The sequence below is a fragment of the Pecten maximus genome, chromosome 5 (genome assembly GCF_902652985.1).
Source record: "Pecten maximus chromosome 5, xPecMax1.1, whole genome shotgun sequence".
Lineage (NCBI taxonomy): Eukaryota > Metazoa > Mollusca > Bivalvia > Pectinida > Pectinidae > Pecten > Pecten maximus.
This window is the reverse complement of record NC_047019.1, coordinates 17,080,404-17,100,726: the sequence shown is the minus strand read 5'-3', so window position 1 is coordinate 17,100,726 and position 20,323 is coordinate 17,080,404. Positions and strand designations below refer to the sequence as shown.

The window sequence follows — 20,323 nt, the reverse complement described above, 5'->3', positions numbered from 1 at the left end:
TTTACCTTTGATCGATCAGGAAAAGGTCAAGGTCACGGTTTGACGGAACGGCGGAACTTGCGATCTGCTAGAGTCTAGACTGGTGTAATATTGTGTTCAAGGTAAGTAATTGGGTTTTAATAAAGATGCGTGTCATATTTCTTCTAGATACTGATGTAGCTGAAAAGCATATTAAAGTAGACTAAATTGTCGTAAAGCTTACTGCATTACAGTACTGATAAACTTTAAAGTAATTGTAGTAGGCGGGGTCAGGAGACGAGAGTTTGCCACACAAAAGACTTCGCGTTGTGTTATTTTTTAGAATGTACTGTTGTACAAGGCCGAAACTTTACAAAATAGAACTTTAACCGTGGCTAACAGTCAACTCCCGGTCTCACCTTCCGGTTCTTTCTCCGGATTAGTCGGAAGTGTTAGGAAAGATCCACAACAACACCAGTATAAGTTTTACAAGTTTAATTATGTTTCATGGAGGCAGCCTGTATATAAATCAACAAGTAACAAAAAGTTGTAGATAACCAAAAATAAAGTTCAACATAATAAAACTTAGGTGTAAAGGCAATAGAAAAATAGTTAACTAAATGAAATACCAACAAAATAAACAATAAATAAACTTAGGAAAAATGGGACCGACTCAAATATGACCTATGTTAACATAGAGGCTGGAACAGTCACCGTGCAGGTGCTTCCCTCAATACCCTAGTTAAGATTACACACCAACCATTGTCTCTAGAACTTGTGACTTGACAAAACTGTCTATTACTCCTAACTAATACTAAGAATACATAGCTGAGCCTACGAGACGGGCCTTACTTCCAACCCCATTCCCTGTGGAAAGACTACATGTCAAACATTACAAAACCTACATAACTGTGGAGGCAAACAGTACTAATATCCTAATATTACATCACTGACTCCTTAATTAACTCCAGCCCAAAGCTGACGTGTTCTAAAGTCCAACCCACCACTCTGTTTTCAGAGCGTAGCTGAAGTAAACCTACGTAAATAATGTAAACATGCCGAGAGCTCGCTCAGTTTTCCGAGCGTGTCATGTTCTAAAAGAGCCTAACAACAAACATTAGTCTGCTCTGTTTTCAAAGCATAAGGGTCTAAACTAGCTTCATTGTGTTGAGTTGCTCTGTTTTCAAAGCGTCAGAAATGATGCAGAAACCGACTGCAACTCACCAATTCTCCGGCAGAAAGGCACATTTCACACACGTGCTCGACTTTTATACCCGTGACCCCAGTGAACCTAATTATGAGACCCAACGACTGGCTCCACCGCCGGTGCCTCGACCAATAACAGCACTTGATACATGCTGATCACGGCCCATCTCCAAAGATGGCCGCAACAATAACCCGAATCAGACACATGTCAAACTAGACACGATATCCCTCCGAAAACCCTAGGCTGAACCCCCCAGAGTACGGCTAACATCGCGACTAAGGGTACATACACCTAGTAAGAGCCAAAACCACTACAGAATCACTTGCCACAAACCGTCCGATTAGCCTAAGCTACTTGACAAAAGTCGCAGACGACGAGAATTCGTCTATACCACATAATAAAAGTGTATGTAGCTAACTGTAGTGTAGCTATATCAGCTGTATATAGCTGCGATAACGTAGCTCTGGACGACTGACGGACAATTTCTGACGGAGGGTCGGAGAGCAGTGTAGGCAGGGTATGAATATTCGTTCTAGTGTAGCTACAGTACTGAGACTAATATAGAAGTCTTTCTCGTTTGAGTCATCTCGGACACAAAGAAATGTCAGTAGTCTTATATTATAAAAAAAAAATAGCCAAAATACCTTAGTTCACATGAACACAACTAATGTTGTCTGTAGGCCTACAAATTAATGCGATTTTAAATAAAGATTATTGTACATTTGTATATTGTGAAGTGTCAACTACAGCCTGTTTTTCTGTATTTTGGGAATTTCAGAAGTGGCGCAGGCACAGACACTTTTGAAATTCCCAAAATGTCGGCTTCATCCTAGTTGTACTAGAAGCTAAGGGGACAACTTACTCCAACAATGTTAGAGGATAACACCGCGCGGAAGTTATGACGATTGCCTTGTCGGTAGGCGTTAGAACCAAAGAAATAGCCAGAGACTTTTAGCTGGCTGTTGTTCCTTAGAACCAGAGACCTATATCAAAGAAATAGCCAGAGACTTTTAGCTAGCTCGTACAGGACTGCTATATACAAATGTACAGTACACTCAAACTTAAACGCACCTTTATTAGTTGTCTGTTTTAATTGATCAATATAACTATTAATCACATGACTTAATTGGCTGTTATCCAGTAATGTTTTTGCACATGCAAATCCCAGCCACTGGTGAATTTTGGAGTTCTCTCTAAATGCTTAAATATCTGCCCCTGCACGGCTTCCGTGTGTGGTTATTGCATATATAGTACTTGTTATGCAAGACGGTTTCGGTTGGATGGTCAGTACATTTTATTTGCTATAGGTGATCAATGGCTACCACTTTTCACTGGACATTGCCTGTTCTTTGTTGCATGGCAGTCGCACTTTGGTCACGTATACCTGCCTATACCTGAATTGAGTCTATTCCTTCTTCTGTACCCTGATGATCTGGTGATACCTATGCAGATAAATGGAAGTTAACAGTAAATACTAATTTTTCGTAATGGCGGCATATATATAGTTAAAGTAAACGAAACTTGGAATTGCTTTCATTATTTGATCAGTTTTGTTATTTAGGCGCCCTCTTCCGATTCAACAATAAATTTAGTTTTATGTCTAAACATGTGGCTGAACAAGGACGAAAAGCTCTTTTTGCTCTTCGCTCCAAATGTAATAATATGAGTTTGAATATCAAAACTATGTTGCACCTTTTTGATACATATGTCGGAAGTATTCTTTTTTATGCGTGTGAAATATGGGGAATTAATAAAGCGCTTGAAGTAGAAAAAATTCATTTGGAATATTGCAAAAATTTACTTGGTGTAAAGAAATCTACATGTAACGCTATGGTATATATTGAACTTGGTCGCCAACCGCTAGCTAATACACAATTGTTTAGGATGTTGAAATATTGGTTAAAATTATTAAATTCGGATAATTGTATCTTAACTGAGGCGTATGAGTTTCTTTACAGGGAAATGGAGAAGGATCGAACGTCATAAGCAAAATTGGTTAGTTCTTCTAAAACGAAAATTATTTGAGCTAGGTTTTGGTTATGTCTGGGCGAGACAGACACCCACTGACATTCATCTTTTAATGCCTCTAATTAAACAGAGAATTGAAGATCAGGCCAATCAAAATTTATTTAATTTAATACAAACTTCGAGTAAATGTGAACTCTATAGGAATATGGTTGATAAGGTGGCCTTACAATTCTATCCGACTAAATCATTACCAAAACAACGAAGAATTATGATTACTAAAATTCGTCCATCTGCCCATAATTTAGCTGTAGAATCCGGAAGATACAGGAACATAGAAAGGTGTTACAGATATTGTCCATATTGTAATTCATTAGATGTTGAAGATGAATATCATTTTCTACTTTTCTGTCATTGTTATACTGATATTAGGAAGAAATATATAAAAAAATATTTTTGGCACAAGCCATCAGTTCTCAAAGTTATCGAATTATTAAACTCAAGAAGTCAGAAAGAATTGAATTTGTTAGGAAGATTTATTTCAGAAGCCTATTAATGTAGAATTGTGTAACTACATTATTACTGCAATGTATTTTTCAAAGTGATGATATTTGTATGTTCTTCAATCTGTCCGTTCGTCCACCTGTTCCATTATTTTGATACCTGACTGTACAGGTGTAAGGCTTTAGTATTATGTAACATGTACACTGTAGAGTGTGAGATTTTGTGTAAATGTATCATGTATATGTATATGTTTGTTAAAAACCGATGGGCCGAAATTAAGGCCTAAGGTAATAAAAAATTGAATTATACTTATATGTTACGTTTGTACCAATGTGGGTTTTTCCCCTTCCACCAATATGGTACATAGTTTGTGATTTATATTGATATATTGTCGAATAGAGAGGGGAATCAGGTAATGCTTGTTGTTGTGTGTACTTTTTGTGCATGCATTTCATAATTAATAGTCTAGATCTGTGTAAATGTTTTAATTCTTGCATACATATATAGTTATTTAATCACTATAGTAGATAAATTATATTGAAGGAATTCATGAGGTCTCATTTTGGGAAGATAATAATATTGGTGAATTGGTAAAGATTTTTTCAGGAGTAAATGTAAACTGCAAATTGTGGGAATAAGACTTAAATATGAAATAATTTCACTGGGAATGGGGCCCATTAATGGCCCCAAAAAGCCCCCAGAAAAAACCCTGATAATCAATATATTATGCAATTGACTGGAATATATACGCTGATCATGATAATTAAGCTAAACTATCTGCTTAGTGCCATATATACACCGTATATATAGGGCCTTATAATATGTTACTAATTTGTTTATAGATTATTTCTCTAATTATTGCTATCACTAATATCATAACATTGGATAGACCTAAAATTCCATGTTTAATGCTTTTGTGTCATTTCACTCATTTTGATGGGGTAAACAAATTCGGCCACTTTACCAAGCTATCCCTGTGTTGTGTAATTGTGGAATGGCAGCTATTATAAGCAGGCCAGTAATAGGCCTAGCTAAATATTCCCTGGAGGATTTGAATTATACACTGTAATGGCTACATTAACATGAACATTATATTTAGTTTTGAAGAAAATTACCAGGGTATAAACATGCTGGGAGCCGAATTTCATACAAGCAACATCTCACGCTCAATGCAAACATCCTATCGCTAAAAAAGGTGAAGGGAAATTCCGGTTAGCCAGGCTAGGGCTATAATAAGGTGACTTATAGTACGTAAACGTGCATATTGGCACTGAGACTGACACTCAGGGGCTCATGGGCAGGGTCAAAAAGGGTCAAATTAACTGAAATTTCAAAAACATACTTCTTCTCAGGACCAAATAAGGTAGAATCAAATACATGTACTCTTCATGTATGAAAGGATCTTCAGGTGCTTTACCAAATTTGTGAATTTCATGACCCTGGGGTCTCGGTTTTGCCCCAGCAGAGGGGGTAAACTTTATTATAGTTTATACGGTATATAGAAATCACATTTTTGAGCATTATTTGTTCCAATTGCCTTTTAATGAATTCATTCCAACTTTGTTAACATTGTCAGCATGAGATGACAGCTTGATGGTATGCACATGTTGGCATTGACTGACCCCCCAAGGGGCTTATGGGTGGGGCGAAAAAGGGTCAAATTAACTGAAATTTCAAAAAACTCCTTCTCTAAACCCAAATAAGTTACAATCAAATACATGTACTCTGACTTCATATATGGAAGGATCTTCAGGTGCTTTACGTTACGTATACCAAAATTATGAATTTCATGACTCTGGGGTCTCAGTTTATCCCTTGTGAAGGGGTAAACTTTACTATAGTTTATATATACAGTCAAACCTGTCATATGTGACCTTCCAAGGGAGGCAATGAAAAAGGTCACATATGACAGGTGGTCTCTTAATCCAGGTTCAAAGAAAATGACCCGAAAAGGAAAGTTCATAATTATTCTGCCACATATGTAAAATTTATCAGCTACAAGTATTAGTACATATATGAAAAGGAATTACCTCAGTCATCAGTTAAGATTGTGAATATAATCAAATCTGTAAGAGACCTCTTGAGGAAAACGAAAGAAAAAAAAAATCACTATTCACTTAATGAAATAAAATGCTTATAATAATGGACAATATATAAAAATATCCCTATTTCTACATATGTGGTACAATATTTAAAAAAAAATTTAATTCAGTTTCTTTTATTTTCATTAATATATACATTTAAATTCTTTTAGCATGTTACAATAAATTTTTTTTTAATTTTAAAATACAAAAAATAATCAAAGAATTTGAATGGCTAATTTGATTATTTCCAGTGCCGGATACATTTACAAAAATTTTTTTTTTTTTTTTTTTGCATTCCTGAATTCCTGGTCCGGACTTCCGTCCGGATTATTAGTCGCGTAACTGCATTTCCTTCATAACGATGGAGACGTTTTTAACTGGCAAATATCTGTCCTAATGTCTCAAAAAGAACATAAATTTCAGTTAAACAGTAAGTTGACTGTTTATTCACTCTTTTTCATACTTCCCAAGCAAATGTTTGTATTTTTATCTATCAAAATTTCGTGAAAATCGTCTGAATGGCGAGGACGTTTTTTCGCCATCTTTCATTCTTTAGAAGTAAAGTACAGTTTCGTTCGTTTTTGGGTGTTATCAGGGCAATATAGTATATAGTTTAAATGTATAGGGAATTTACAGTTTTGACTATCATTTGTTTGATTTCTATTTGGGTCAATTAAATTAACTGAATATTTCAAAATTCAGGTGAACGTGACCGTCAAGGCCCATGGGCATTTTGTTTTTTTAATTTATTATTACATTTATCATCATCTGATACATTATTTAGACATTTTTTGCATCTTTATATTTCAGATTTGTCTTTGGTGAAAGGAAGGTGAAAAGGAAGGACATTTGCATAATCCTGTGTCAAGATGAAGAAATTCATAATTAAAATATTGAATCCATTTAAAAACAGGAAAAGGAAAGAAAACTGTCATCAACCTGGCCAAAAAGTTGTAACAGAAGAAAGTAAAGAACATTTTATTGATCATACAGATAGTTGCCAGGCATTTATTCAGCATAGTACAGATTCCATCGAGGACTGTAAAACTACAAGTGACAGTACCAGTGATGAGTATCAGGATTCGAGGAAGTGGTCAGAATTTGTAAGTGAACCACTAGGACCTTCTCTGAGTACATCTAGTTTATATGAAGACACCTCTGAAACTTTTACTGATGATGTTCCAAATGACTATGGACTAAGAAGATCATACAGATTTGACTCAATTTCAGATCACAAATTTTTTCAAAATCTGGGAAATCAACAATCAGGCCTGTCTGCTAGTCTATATAGAAACCATTACATTGACTGCATTAGTCTTTCCTTGAATACCTCTGACCTCTTTGGAAGCAATTCAGCTTCTATGATTGAAGCCTTGGACCTGGCCGAGCATTTAAGACCGTGCTGCTTTGACTGCAGATCATATAAGGACACTGCAGTAGCCAGAAGTCCATGTTTAAATCCCAAAGCACAGAATGATGTAAATCCTAACAGAGGCTTGGAATCCTTGATGGAAACTGCAATTCAAGAAAATGTTGAGGAAACTTCTGTATTTGGAGAGCCAGTGCTGCCTGGTGATCCTAAGGAGGTGCTGAATTTGAGGACTGACTCTAGACCTACTGAGAACCCAAACCATGACCAATTCAAGGAATGTCCTGTTTTAGAGACCAACACGGGAGAATATGACAGTAAACATCGACGGAAGGATAAAAACAGGACTTTATACAAGCCAACAGCATCTAGGAAAAAGAAAAGACAACATTCTTATGGTCACTGTCAAAGGAAGACATATTATTGCATATTTTGGCCAAAAATATTTAGACAAAAGAAGATTTCAAAGAAAGGAAATAAAAGAAGAGCTCACACACTATGTCAGAAAAGCGAGGATGAAACAAAAAGTCCAAGAAGAGAAGTACATTTATTTGGCATGAATTTGAAGGACTGGAAAAGAACTGAGAGCTCAATGGTTAGAAGAAAAGCACATGCATTCCACAGGAATTGCTTGGGAAAACAGCAGACATTGATCAACAGGCATGCTCTCTATAACAAAATAGGATGCAAATGTATCTGGAAAAACTCTAGAAACAAGAAAAGAAAAAAGAAAAAGAAAAATCATCTAGAATCCTGGCAGACAGAAGAAACCAATCACATATTTACAAGAAAAATGAAAGGTCAGAGCCACTCTTATGTGAAAAATCACCAAAAAAGAAAACCAGATAAATACCTGCAGTTTAAATTTGAATTCAGAAGAAAGAAGATTTTGAAGAAGAAATTACAAACAAATATTGAAAGAAAAACATGCATAAGGCATCAAAAGGACTGGGAGGGGAAAGAAAGTCTCCTCAAAAAAGCACACATGTTTCACCTGAAGGGCTTAGAACAAAGGCTTAGAAGGAAAACACACTTCCACATAAAGGGCAGGGAACATCAGGAGTCTTGGGACAACATTCAAGCTCTTTGCAGTATATTCAGCTACAAAAGTTCCAGAAAAAACTCAGAAAATAAGAAGAGAAAAAAATATTTGTATAACAAAGAGAATATTTACGAAAATGATGAGGAAAACTGGCAAACAGATCTAGAAACCAATTCTATATCTGCAAGAAAAGCCAAAGTTCAAAAACTTACAGGTAAGTAGATGTTTAGTTATTAATTATATTTGCATGATGATGTATCGTATGCAGTTACAGAAGTTTATAGTTACATGCATGGCCACGGTCATACAAGTATTGTTTGAGCAGTTCTTTTCCAGAATGAAAACCACAAAAACTCTACATTGATTTACCTTGCTTTACATAAATGTATGAAGCATACACATTAATTATACTCTTATTTTATTATTATAACACTTGTAATAAAATAGGGGAAAAATTTAGGAACAATAGTTTATATTTTGACAACAGTACTGTTTGGGAAAGGTGGTTCTAACTCCACTGAACTTGACAAGGAATTTTGATTTGTCCTTTAGATATATAAATCACAATAATTTGGCCCAGTAGGTCTTCCTTTGAACAAATATAATTGTATCAAATTATGTTTGAAATAATTTTTAATGGTATCTGTATGAAATGAATATGATTAATAGCTACTATATATATCAAAACAAATATGTGTCTTCTTGGTGTTTTTAGCAGTCGACATTGCAGGGCAAAGCATTAAGAGGCCCTTGCCAGTGAATGAGGGAAGACCTGGTGGTAGACCAACCACACACATCAGGAAGAATGCTCCTCAACTAGGACATCAACAGGCTGATCAGTCTCCACAATACAGTCTTCAACAGTCTACACAGCATGGGGTTCAAAGGCTTTCTCATTTCCGAGATCAACAGGCAGATCAGTCTCAGCAATACAATCTTCAACAGCCTACACCTCGTGAGGCTCAAAATCTTTCTCATGTCATCAATCAACAGACTGATCAGTCTGCTCAACTTCTACGTGAACAGACTGAGCAGAATTCTCAAAACACAGAACTTGCAACCCAACAGTTTTCTGCTCATGGTGATGTTGAACTGCCTGAACAAGAGACTCCTGAGCTGCTTGCACATGCACCAAATCAGTCAGCAGATGGTGTTGGACTTAAACGGACTGAACAGGCTGACGAAAGATTTGGGGCTTACTCAGCTGATTGTAAGTGTTACGTACTTTATTGCTATTTCTTGAGAAATACTGAAAGTATATCTATTTCTTACACTTCATCTGTAGGTTTCCCATGGCCCCTATTTGTGCCCTTTCGGTTTTGAGTTGAAATTTGGAAAAACAAAATGCCCAACAGGCAGCCACTTTGAATTTTGAAAGTTGAAGTTTGTTATTGAGAAGTGCTGGAAGGACATTTCTGACACTTACAATTATTTGATGTATTTAAATTCCCCTGAGACTGTGCAAGTTGTGGCCATTCAATTTTGATATTGATTAGAAAAACCACATTGCATAAGTCTTGGATTTTGACAGTTGAAGTTTGTTACAAAGGGAAAAAATACAGGTAACTATTAGATCCCTGCCAGTAAATTATATATATATATAACTGGAGAATATTTTGAAGAATTTTGGGTCAAGGCCATTGTTACTATATTTTCAGAAAATCATTTTCAGCGCTCTGGAGGCTACATTCCTTAAGGGATTTAGATCAAACTTCAGACACTTTTAAAGGACCAGGTATTTAGCAGGGGCCTGTATGGGACCGCTGGTATTGTTTTAGGAATACTCAGTATGCCAGTTTGAATAGCTAGACTACAGTGTATATAAATTATAATAATCTTTCTAACAGCATTCCCTTCCCAATGGCTAAAGCTTCCACAGTTCAGGGCTGTCCGATTGGTGTGGGTCATAGAATCACCTATTTCAGTGATATGAATCTTTCATTATATATTTTTTGTGGTGGTTTGATGTTTAATGAAGGGAATATTTGGTTTGGCTTCTACATGGCGTCCGATATTTCACACCTTGCTGGCAAGTGATAATTTTGATTGAGATCTGCTAAGATCTTGTGGGGAAAAAGTTTGACATTTTTTTTTATGTTTGAATAAAATCCTAGATCATGATCAGCTTGAATCTATTTTCATGTACGTAGGATATTCCAGAAACAACGTATGCAATCATATTATCAAAACTGTTTCAAGTGTTTTAACATTATTCGTGGTCAATTCTTCAATTCATGTCTGCCACAATAGCTTAATGTTGATCACCCAACAATTGCATGCTTGATACAATAGCACATATATATTCGATCTATGCATACATGTATGTACATGACTTCATGTAGACATCATATATGTGTACACTGCACTTCATGTAATGCATGATCATTTAATTGTACTTAAGAAGTGCTTTTTAGATCTTTCTTGGACTTCATATGTAGGTTCCCCATGTTATCAAATGGTTAACAAGGGAAGGAAGGGAAAAGTGGAAAAAATATATCAGTCTTTCATTGGAGCAACAAAGATGATTCAATTGTGGGTATACTGTACCAACATTCTCTTGGTATCTCTTAATTGTTAATTGAAATATTTTTTTGATTGTAATTTTAGCACATAAGATCGATGAAAATTTTCTTTTTTATTCCAGTTCCAAAGCAGTTGCCATCTGAAGGAAGAGGTTTGCAGTTCTGTAGAAGGAAAATAAGACTGATTCACACTTGTCAGATAGACTGTATTTTGGCAATAATCTTGATGTTGGTACGGTCTCATCCAGAAATGGAAGGCAGTCTCGAAAATTCCAACGAACCTTTTCAGGTATTGCATGCAAATTTTGTTGATGTTAACTGAGATGAAATTTGGGCCTTAAATTTGTATGTCAAATTCCTCAATGATATAGGAGACATTATAAGCATTACACTTTGTACAAAACTGTATACTCATTGACAAGCAAATTTTTAGTGCATTGTTAGCTCACCTGTCAGAAGTGAGCAACAAATAATGTAATTATGCTGTGGTGCCTTGTCTGTTCGTAGTATCAATTTTTCCATTTAAACAATTTCTTGTTGATAACCAAAAGGACCAGAGACCTGATATTGGCTTCGTAACATACTGAGGGGAAATTTGTATAAATGAATGACCATGACCTACATTCAAGGTCACTGGGGTCAAACATACTGAAAAAATCTCAATAACCAAAGGCCCAGAGACCTGACATTCAGACTGTACCATGCTGTTGAGCATGCTCAGATAAGTGCTACCTTGTTCGTTCAAATGAACGATCTTGATCTCCATTCAAGGTCACAGAGGACAAAGTGCTAAAAAAACAATTTCCCTTCAGTAACAAAAAGGCCTGTAACATGCTTTGGAGATTAACTTCTTTTTGTTTTGAACCAGAAAGCTTAATGTCCAGTAAAAGATTCCCATGAAAGTATTTTTTGGGTCAAACTTAGGTCGAAATGGAAAATTGAATTGTTATTTTTCCTGAATTTTAACCTGTTTTTGACTTTGGATAAGAAATGGAAAATTGAATTGTTATTTTTCCTGAATTTTAACCTGTTTTTGACTTTGGATAAAAAAATTGTCTTCATTAAGTTTGATGCATCAAAATGCATACATGTGAGAATAGAAGCATTCAATGTACATGTTTTGTCATCCTTTATCTTATTTATTTACTTATTTTGTCATTTTCAGTGGTTATATCTTATCTGGTGGATGTGCAAAGCTAAAAGATTTGATTATGCGAAGAAATTCTTTTGGTTGAAGCATGGCTTACCAACTTCTGAAGATCACTGTTTTGACTTCAAGGTCAAATTAGAAGCAGATTGGATTTTGGAACCCCTTAAGATAAACATCTTTGAGAAATCTTCCAAATGCACAAATAAGTCTTGTACGTTTGATAAAGAGGTACTAATGGATTTCAAGGAAAGCATCAAAGCATTTTCAAGGAGATGCCAGATGATGGATAAGTAAGTCTTTAAAGGTGTCAACATGGGACTGTATAATTGACTCAACTTCAAATAAGTTTAAGAAATCTATTCTTTTGTTTTAAAATACTATGAAAAAGCTGTATTATTCTACCACTGTATCTATTTCTGATACAGATGTACACTGTGTACTGAGGCCTAGGGTAATAAAAGAATTGAATTGCACCCAGTGACTGCATTAAAAGTTTCTTCTACAAAATGATAAATTCAGAAATAGTTAATGAGAATTAACGAGAGAAAACTATATAAAGATTTGATGTAATGTTTTTAAAAGGGTTTAATGGATTATAGCTCTGGCAAAGCAGGTGATGATTGATTTTAGTTCAGCTTAATTAGCTTGCATGCATTAATTTTCCCTATTTTAAGGTCACAAGACTCAAGTAACCTAATGCAATATATCTTCACAATCCATTCTCCATCTATATTGAATTTATACTAATAAGCTACTGAAGGTATTTCAATGAAGCTAAATTGGAATGCTCAGTTTCTAACCATGACCAAGTTTTGTTATTTATCAAGTCACTTTGAAATCAAATATGGCTGCCATATGGCAGCAATCTTGAAAAACCTATTTCAAACTAAGCTTGTTCCAATGATTCGAATGTGGGGTCAAATGTCTTAAAATCTTTAACCACTTCATCTCAATAACCAAGATGCCCAAGGTCATGATATTGCGCCAGTAGACGATAAACTGGTCAAGCGGGATTATCCCATAATGTGTCCTTGGTCTGTGGTCCTTAATACGTCATCTGTACTGAAACAATTCTTGATATGCTCTTTCTTCAATTTCATAGGAAGGTTAATTCCCCTCGGTTTTGATCTTGGGACTGATCAGAAAATAAAACGGCTGACAGATGGCCATCTTGGATTTTAACAATAAAAAATTTGTTATCTCAATTTCTTACATGTAGATTCCCCTTGGTCCCAAGTTTTGCCCTTTGAGATTGGGGCTGATCATAAAAACAAAATGGCTGATAAGCAGCCATCTTAGATTTGAAGGCAGTTGAAGGGCTGTACCAGTCAGAAAGATTTTTCTGAAACTTAATGTGTAATGTTACACTTGGTTCCTAGTTGTGCCCATTCAATTTTGAGTTTGATCAGGAAAATTATATGCCCTCAGGTGGCAATCTTGGATTTTGACACTTGAAGTTTGTTATAGCTATTTCTTAAAGTACCAGAATGTTATTTCTAAAACTTGTGAGTAGACTCTCCTTGGTCAGTAGTTGTGCCCATTCCATTTTGAGTTTGATCAGAAAATAGAGTGGCTGATTGTGCAGTCATCCTGACAGTTGAAGCCAGGTTATCACTATTTCTTGAGATACAAAATGTACACTGGAAGGCTGTATCAGATCTCAGACTTCATGTTTAGGACCCTTTGCTTGGTCCCTATAGTTGTGATCATATAATTTTTGTCAGGTCAAGAAAACAAAATGGCCGACAGGCTGCTATATTTGATTTTGACAGTAGAAATTTGATTTTTTTTTTAAATATCATTTTCATAATGTAGGTTCCCCTTGTTATCAAAACTAGAGAAAAGATCAGTCTCTCATAGGACTAATAACATAAATTAAGATAATTCAATGGTGGATGCCAAGATCCTGCAATCTCATTCAAATTATTTTGCAGACAATATACATGCTTCCAAGATTGTATCGATGCATGGAGTGATGAAGATATGCCTTGCTCTGAATGGTTTGTATTAGTTATTTTATCTTAAACATTTCTATACATAAAGGATGCATAATATATATATTTTAATTGATGCTTTATATTAGTGAAACCCTATATGTACAAAATGGTGATGTTTCAGTAGTAATGCAATTTAAAATACCAGTATTTGTGTTTTTGTATTTGTGTTGTCAGTATCCTGTCCTTGAAATGAGATGCCTATAGGTATGTTAATGGTAAGACATTTCATTTGTTATTTATTTGATTTAAAACTATGTACATTGTATGACATTGACTATTAAGCAGCATGATCTTTGATGTTTTCTACTGCTGTCAAACTGCTGCACACCACTCTGAATGTGCTACTGAAAATATAACATATGTTGTGTTATCTTGTATAAATTTAAAATATTATTATGAGAATATTGTTATATCCTCCAAACAAAGTTTGTGGACATATTGTTTTTGCTCTGTTTCATCTTCTTATCATTGATATTTCTTCCCTTTTTTGCGATCGAAAGATGTTTATCGAAAGCCGTAAATTGGAATTAAGAGAAACTCTACACAAGTGTTCGTGTACATGAGCAGTGGTGTACATGAGTATTTTTGTTGCTTGATTGCTTATTCAACTGGTCATGAATTTGACAGAGTTGACAGAGGCCTCAGATTGGCCAAACTTTTTAGATATTGTCTGATTTTGATGAAATTTGGTACTGTATATGGTATAGTATGGCATTACTGGCATAACTGCTGCACTTATATCAACTACTATATTTATGACTGCAGGCGTGGCTTGGGGGGGGGGGAGGCATATGTAATGGTACCCGGCCTGTTACAATAAAATCTTGTTGATTGTCACGTAGTTAATTAAATACAATGTAGCATTGTTGTACTAGATAGAGTATTTCTGCTGTAAACTGTTACAAAATTAACACAACTACACTTGTAGTTAAGAGGGGATATTGATATACAAGTGTACTTAGTCTAGAACTGTGAGGTTCTATTTCAGTGACAATGGTGTCGTTCATGTCACCAGAAGACTTGACTGTCGCCAAGGCTCACCACCACTGCTTCCATTCCAAACCTTTTTCGAAGTATTGGAATCCACAGTTCGCCTAGGGGAGTTTCTTTTTCCTGTGCTTCTCCATGGCTACTCTACATCACTGGAGCAGCCCGAGCAGCTTGTTATTGGAAATCAGAGGTATGTCATTACAGAAGATAGTAATCTCAATATTTATGTTTATTCATCACCTTCAAAAAATTTAACAGTTTAGTAGATGTTTAGGTTACAGGTAATCATTACCTGTCCAGTAATTAAGACATTTAGGGAGAATGTTTAAATACAGGTAAGACTGGTATAAATCCATATTAATTTACAATACTGTATAATAGTGTATATATGTCCAACTCTAAATTGTTGGAAAATATTAATGGTAGATATATGTGAATTCTATTAATATATGATAGGAAATTTAACAGTTATCATGATAATTTACTTTGGTTTGATGTACTGGTACTGATATTTTAGCCTCCTGAGACTTAAACTTTAATATTAAGCCCACCATCACCATATCATCCGCGGTCTGACAAATGAAATTTGTTACTGCAATTTTTCAGGTAGTACCTAATGGATCTTTCTTAAATTGCATAATGTAGGTTCCTATTGGTCCCTAGTTGTGCATGTTCTGTATCGAGAATGATCTGAAAATACAATTGCCAACAGGCCACCATTTTAAATTTTGATACTAGTTGAAGTTTGTTATCACTATTTCTCAGAAAGTACTTGGAATCGTTCTCTTTCATATGAATTTTGACATTTGAAGTTTAATTTGTTAATGATATATCTCAGAAAGTACTCAAAAGATCATTCTTCAATTTCGTAATTATATATGTTTCCCTTGGTCTTCAGTTGTGCATTTTTAGTCCACCATCTGATGATGGTGGGCTATTCAGATTGCCTCGCATCGTGGTCTGTCTGTCGTCCCTTTGTCCGTAACAATCCTTGTTATCACTATTTCTTGAAAAGTACTGGATGGATATTCCTCAAACTTCACATGTAGGTTCCCCTTGTTTGAAAAAAAAGGAAGGGATATTCATCAAACATCATTTGTGGATTCCCCCTGGTACCTAGCTGTGGCCATTTGATTTAGATTTTGATCAGGAAACCAAAATGGCAGACAGGAGGCCATCTTGGTTTTTGAGAATCAAAGTTTGTTTTCCCCATTTCTTGAAAAGTACTGGAGGGGTATTCCTCAACCTTCATGTGAAGGCTCCCCTTTGAAGCTAGTTGTGCTAATATAATGTACAATGTAGATTTCTGATCAAAAAAACAAAATGGCTGACAGATAGCCATCCTGGATTTTGAAAATAGAAGTTTGTTATCACTATTTCTTAAAAAGAAAAGAAATGGATGGATGTGTCTCAAACTTAATGTGTAGGTTCCACTTGTTATCAAATTATTAGGGGAAAAATAGAGGGAAGATCAGTCTGACATAGAACCACTCAAAAATATTCAATGGTGGGCGCAAAGATCCATCTTGGATCTCTTGTTAAATATTTAAGACTTATTGAATAAAGCAGATGCCTAATGGGTGGTCATCTTGGATTTTGTCAACTTAAATTTGATGACGCTGTTCCTCAAAATGTCTTGCTTAGACATTTCTCAATTCACATAATCCCTTGTTCCCTGATTCCCTGATTTCCTTGATCCCTTGCCGAGTTCACAGGGACTTGAGAATTTGTTACAGTCTACATGTATTTGGGGGGGGGGGGGGGGGGGGGGGGGGGGCAATAGCGGCAATATGTAGGTAAATCCTTTCACAAATAGGATAGTGGAGAAGTTGAGTGCTTTTCAACTGAATTTGTTTGAATCATCTTTGGAACAAAAAGCTTAAAGATTTTTCTGCTATTAATTTTGTTTTTGTTACATATTGTCACACAAATAATAAAGGGCCATAATATCTTGGAGAAGTTTGAGTTTTAAGGTTTTTAGTCAAGGTCAGGGTCACTGCTACCATTTTAGGAGGGACCTATAGGGACATCTCAGTATGCTTATTTTCACCAATTTCCCTATATCTTTATATGATAGAATAGTGTCTTTAAATCAAATTAATTTCTGTGATCGATTCGCAAACAATCTGATGCACAATACAAAACCTTGCTGTGCCAATGATCAACTTAGTGCCAAAATGATATCATAGGGTACGCAATTGTTCTCAGATTCATTGCTGCATTTGATTCATTGGTAACGCATTGTGAAGCATTTCTGTAGCACTGATCAGAATGGAGTTGCAATCACTTCATATAATCTAGACTGCATCTATCTGCTCATAGATATGCAGCCCATGCAGAAACTGATCTCTTTTAAATTGATACCTTATAGAATTTGCTACCATCTTAATATATATTAAGTATAGCAAGAGTGAGTCCAACACGGTGTTTCTTCCAAAAATTTATTCCTGTAGTTGTTTACCAATAATATATATTAGTTATAGTTTCTTAACCAATACATGTGTTTCGTTTGAGCAGTTTTTCTGAATGTTACATTTTTTTATTGTATGTTACAAGAACCCTGTAAGGGTCACTTAAGCATCCAATGCAAATATATGTTATTCTGTACTGCATTACTCTTGTTCAAATATGGCAGTATAGGAAAGTGACAAATGTTTGAATGTTCCTATTATTGCTTTAGTACATCTGTGATTGTTAACGAAACTATAACTTTAATATTTTTAGGTTTATTGAAAAAAAAACCTCTTTATAACAGGTACAGACTGGATGCCTTGTCATATGCCATCATGAAAGATGCCAGTTCTGGTCAAGGCTATGTCCATGAGAGATGTCAAATTTGGAATGATAAGCTTGGTCAGTGGATTTATTATGATGGAGAAGGCTGGGGTGAACATCCTGTTTACAAACTAAAATTGACTGAAGATAAAACACTGGGCAAATCCTTCAGAGTGGCATACTTTAGACGAATGGATGATTAACACTAATCATTTGGTATTTGCCCTCACATTATTTAAATAGGATTGGACTTTTAGTTATTTATTTTTCATATTAATGTATCAATATGTGTGCTGTTTTCATGCAAATTATGGAAAAAAAAGTTGTTGAAGTTAGGCTATATTTTATACTGTGTGGTTGTAATTTCACAGTGGACTACATGAAATAATTTGCTAAGTTGTGGGTATTATTTTATGCAAATATGCCTTGCCTCTCTAGTGCCCAGACCTAGAAAAACCAATTCAAAAATTATAATTTTGTCAAGCTTTCTCTCTTGTTTGGAATTATCAGGAACACAAAATTGGCAGAAACCTCTTGTTTTTTTTGTATATATATCACATGATTTTATTATGTTAGAAAAATACACTGGGGTTTATTCATTTCTGTTATATGCCCGTCAACAATAAGTTGTATAATTATGGTATATCCTACGTGTCCATATGCCGTTCATTTTCCTTGCTAGCCTTTATTTATCAACAGATTTTTATTAAACTTGCTATAGATATTCTATGGCACAATAGCTCAAGCAGGTTTATGTTATGGAATTTAATTTCACAATTAGTTTTAGCAGAGTTATGCCCCTTTATTACAAATATAGGCATTTTGTACAAAAAGTAATAAGTTTTCTATTTTCATTCAATTTCTCTAATATTTTGCAACTTCAAGGAATCTAGATTTAATTATCAATCTGATATATTTTTCAGAAAAAGAGTTACTTCCCTTGATCAATTAATTAATGCCCAATTTATCATATGTATTAAATACATCTATTGTTTTTCTCATTAACTATATAAATGCAACATAAACAAGTTGCTTGAAATATATTTAAATTGATATTTAAATATATTTAAATGTCATTAACTTATTGTCTTCACTTGCCTTTATATGCATGTGTACATATACGTTTAAAGATCTGACTGAAACCGCATGGCCTACAGCATAGTTATTCAATATTGGCATCTTGGAATACCAAATAGCAAGTTATCAAGTATAGATAGCAAAAACATGAAACTAAAGTTAAAAGAGACATGTTGTTTATATGAGCACTACCTACATACAAAGGGCTAAGGAAGGAAATTATAGGGATCTATCTATACATACTGTACATACATGTACATAGAAACTGATGTACATACATGTGTGTATGTACATTGGTTTATGCAGGAAGACAATCTAGCTAGCCGGCTTCATATTATCTCCATCACTATGGTTTTGTTAATATGATTGTCATGGAAATTCTTAACAACCATCTCCTTATTTATCAACAAACTGGGATAAAAATGCAGAAGTTCACTGTTACTATCAATATAATTTTGAGGTCCTTATATTTACTCTGCCAGTCTCGTTTTTAGCTCACCAGTTACGAGTAACCGTGAGCTAATGCTGTACCCCTGGCATCAGTGTCCCACCCCACTTTAAAGTTTTTGGGGTAAGTTTTTGGAAAGCTTGTAAGTCCAAAAGTATACACCTAACACCCTTCTTATTTGGTTTATGCATTCATTAGAGGTCTAGGAGTGATGTTATAGCAAAATCATGCAGAAATAAAATTATTTATTTATTTATTTATTTTTTATTTATTTTTTTTTTTTTTCATTTTACCATTTTTTTTACTTGCTTTTTTGTCACCAAAACCCACTTTTTGGGTAAGTTTTTGGAAAGCTTGTAAGTCCACACCTTTTTATTTTGGGTTATATATCCATAAGAAGTCTAGGAGTGATGTTATGTGACGTACAATTTCAAAATGACATGCTTATACATACATAAAAAAGGAGTGCATAGTGTGATTGCTGCTGCCGGTGACCTTTGCAATCATTGATTCCACTACAGTATAAGCTTACTGCATTTGATCATAATTATCCCTTATTGCATAAGTTCATGTAACAACATATTGGGGTCAAAATAAGGTCACTTATACTATGAATAGAACAGGCAGAACACATCTTTGCTCTACAAAGTTATTTTTATCAAATCGTCACAAAGAACATCCTGCATTTGTTCATAATTATCCCCTGTTGTACGAGTTCGTGTATCAAAACAGTGGAGTCAAAATTGGGTCACCATTACTATAAATAGAACTTCACCATCCTTGTTCTACCGACTTCTTTTTTAATCTAATTGTCATAAAGCTTCCTCTCACCAATAGATAATTATTCCCTATGGTAGGAGTATGTGAATCAACCATCATTATTCAAGGGTTTTAAATGAGGCCACTGAGGCCTTAAGGAGATACAATGTATGTATTGTCTGTTATGCTTTGATTAAACTGAAAATGTTATAGTATATTATGGTTGTATGGTGATTAATATGTACCGTCATAATTCAAACATGATGAGTTTTGATGCTATTGAAGATGCACAAATTCATCTCTGTGGTAAATAAAGTGTTGCCTATGATGTTACAATGACTGGATATGCAACTGTTACTCTCAGGTTATGTAGTTAGTGTATACAGTAGTTAAAGAAATATTACTTGATTCTCAAACCCTCCCTCGTCTGCTTAGAACTAAAAGCCCCTTATCTCATTTATTTTTCCTGGTTGAAT

The 20,323-nt window shown here is 34.9% G+C and overlaps 1 protein-coding gene across 2 annotated transcripts; it reads left to right on the top strand.

The window, feature by feature from the left end:
* Positions 1–7: 7 nt before the first annotated feature.
* Positions 8–20,323, top strand: LOC117327345. 2 transcript variants are annotated; one of them, XM_033884283.1, is made up of 8 exons: positions 8–101; positions 6,529–8,343; positions 8,845–9,339; positions 10,774–10,940; positions 11,817–12,091; positions 13,736–13,801; positions 14,787–14,978; positions 17,544–20,323. In XM_033884283.1, the coding sequence occupies exons 2-8, from the start codon at positions 6,588–6,590 to the stop codon at positions 17,764–17,766; spliced, it is 3,174 nt and encodes a 1,057-aa protein (XP_033740174.1). In that variant the 5' UTR covers positions 8–101; positions 6,529–6,587; the 3' UTR covers positions 17,767–20,323. The 2 variants fall into 2 exon arrangements, with proteins under 2 accessions (XP_033740174.1, XP_033740173.1); XM_033884282.1 differs by lacking the exon at positions 8–101 and adding an exon at positions 6,011–6,148.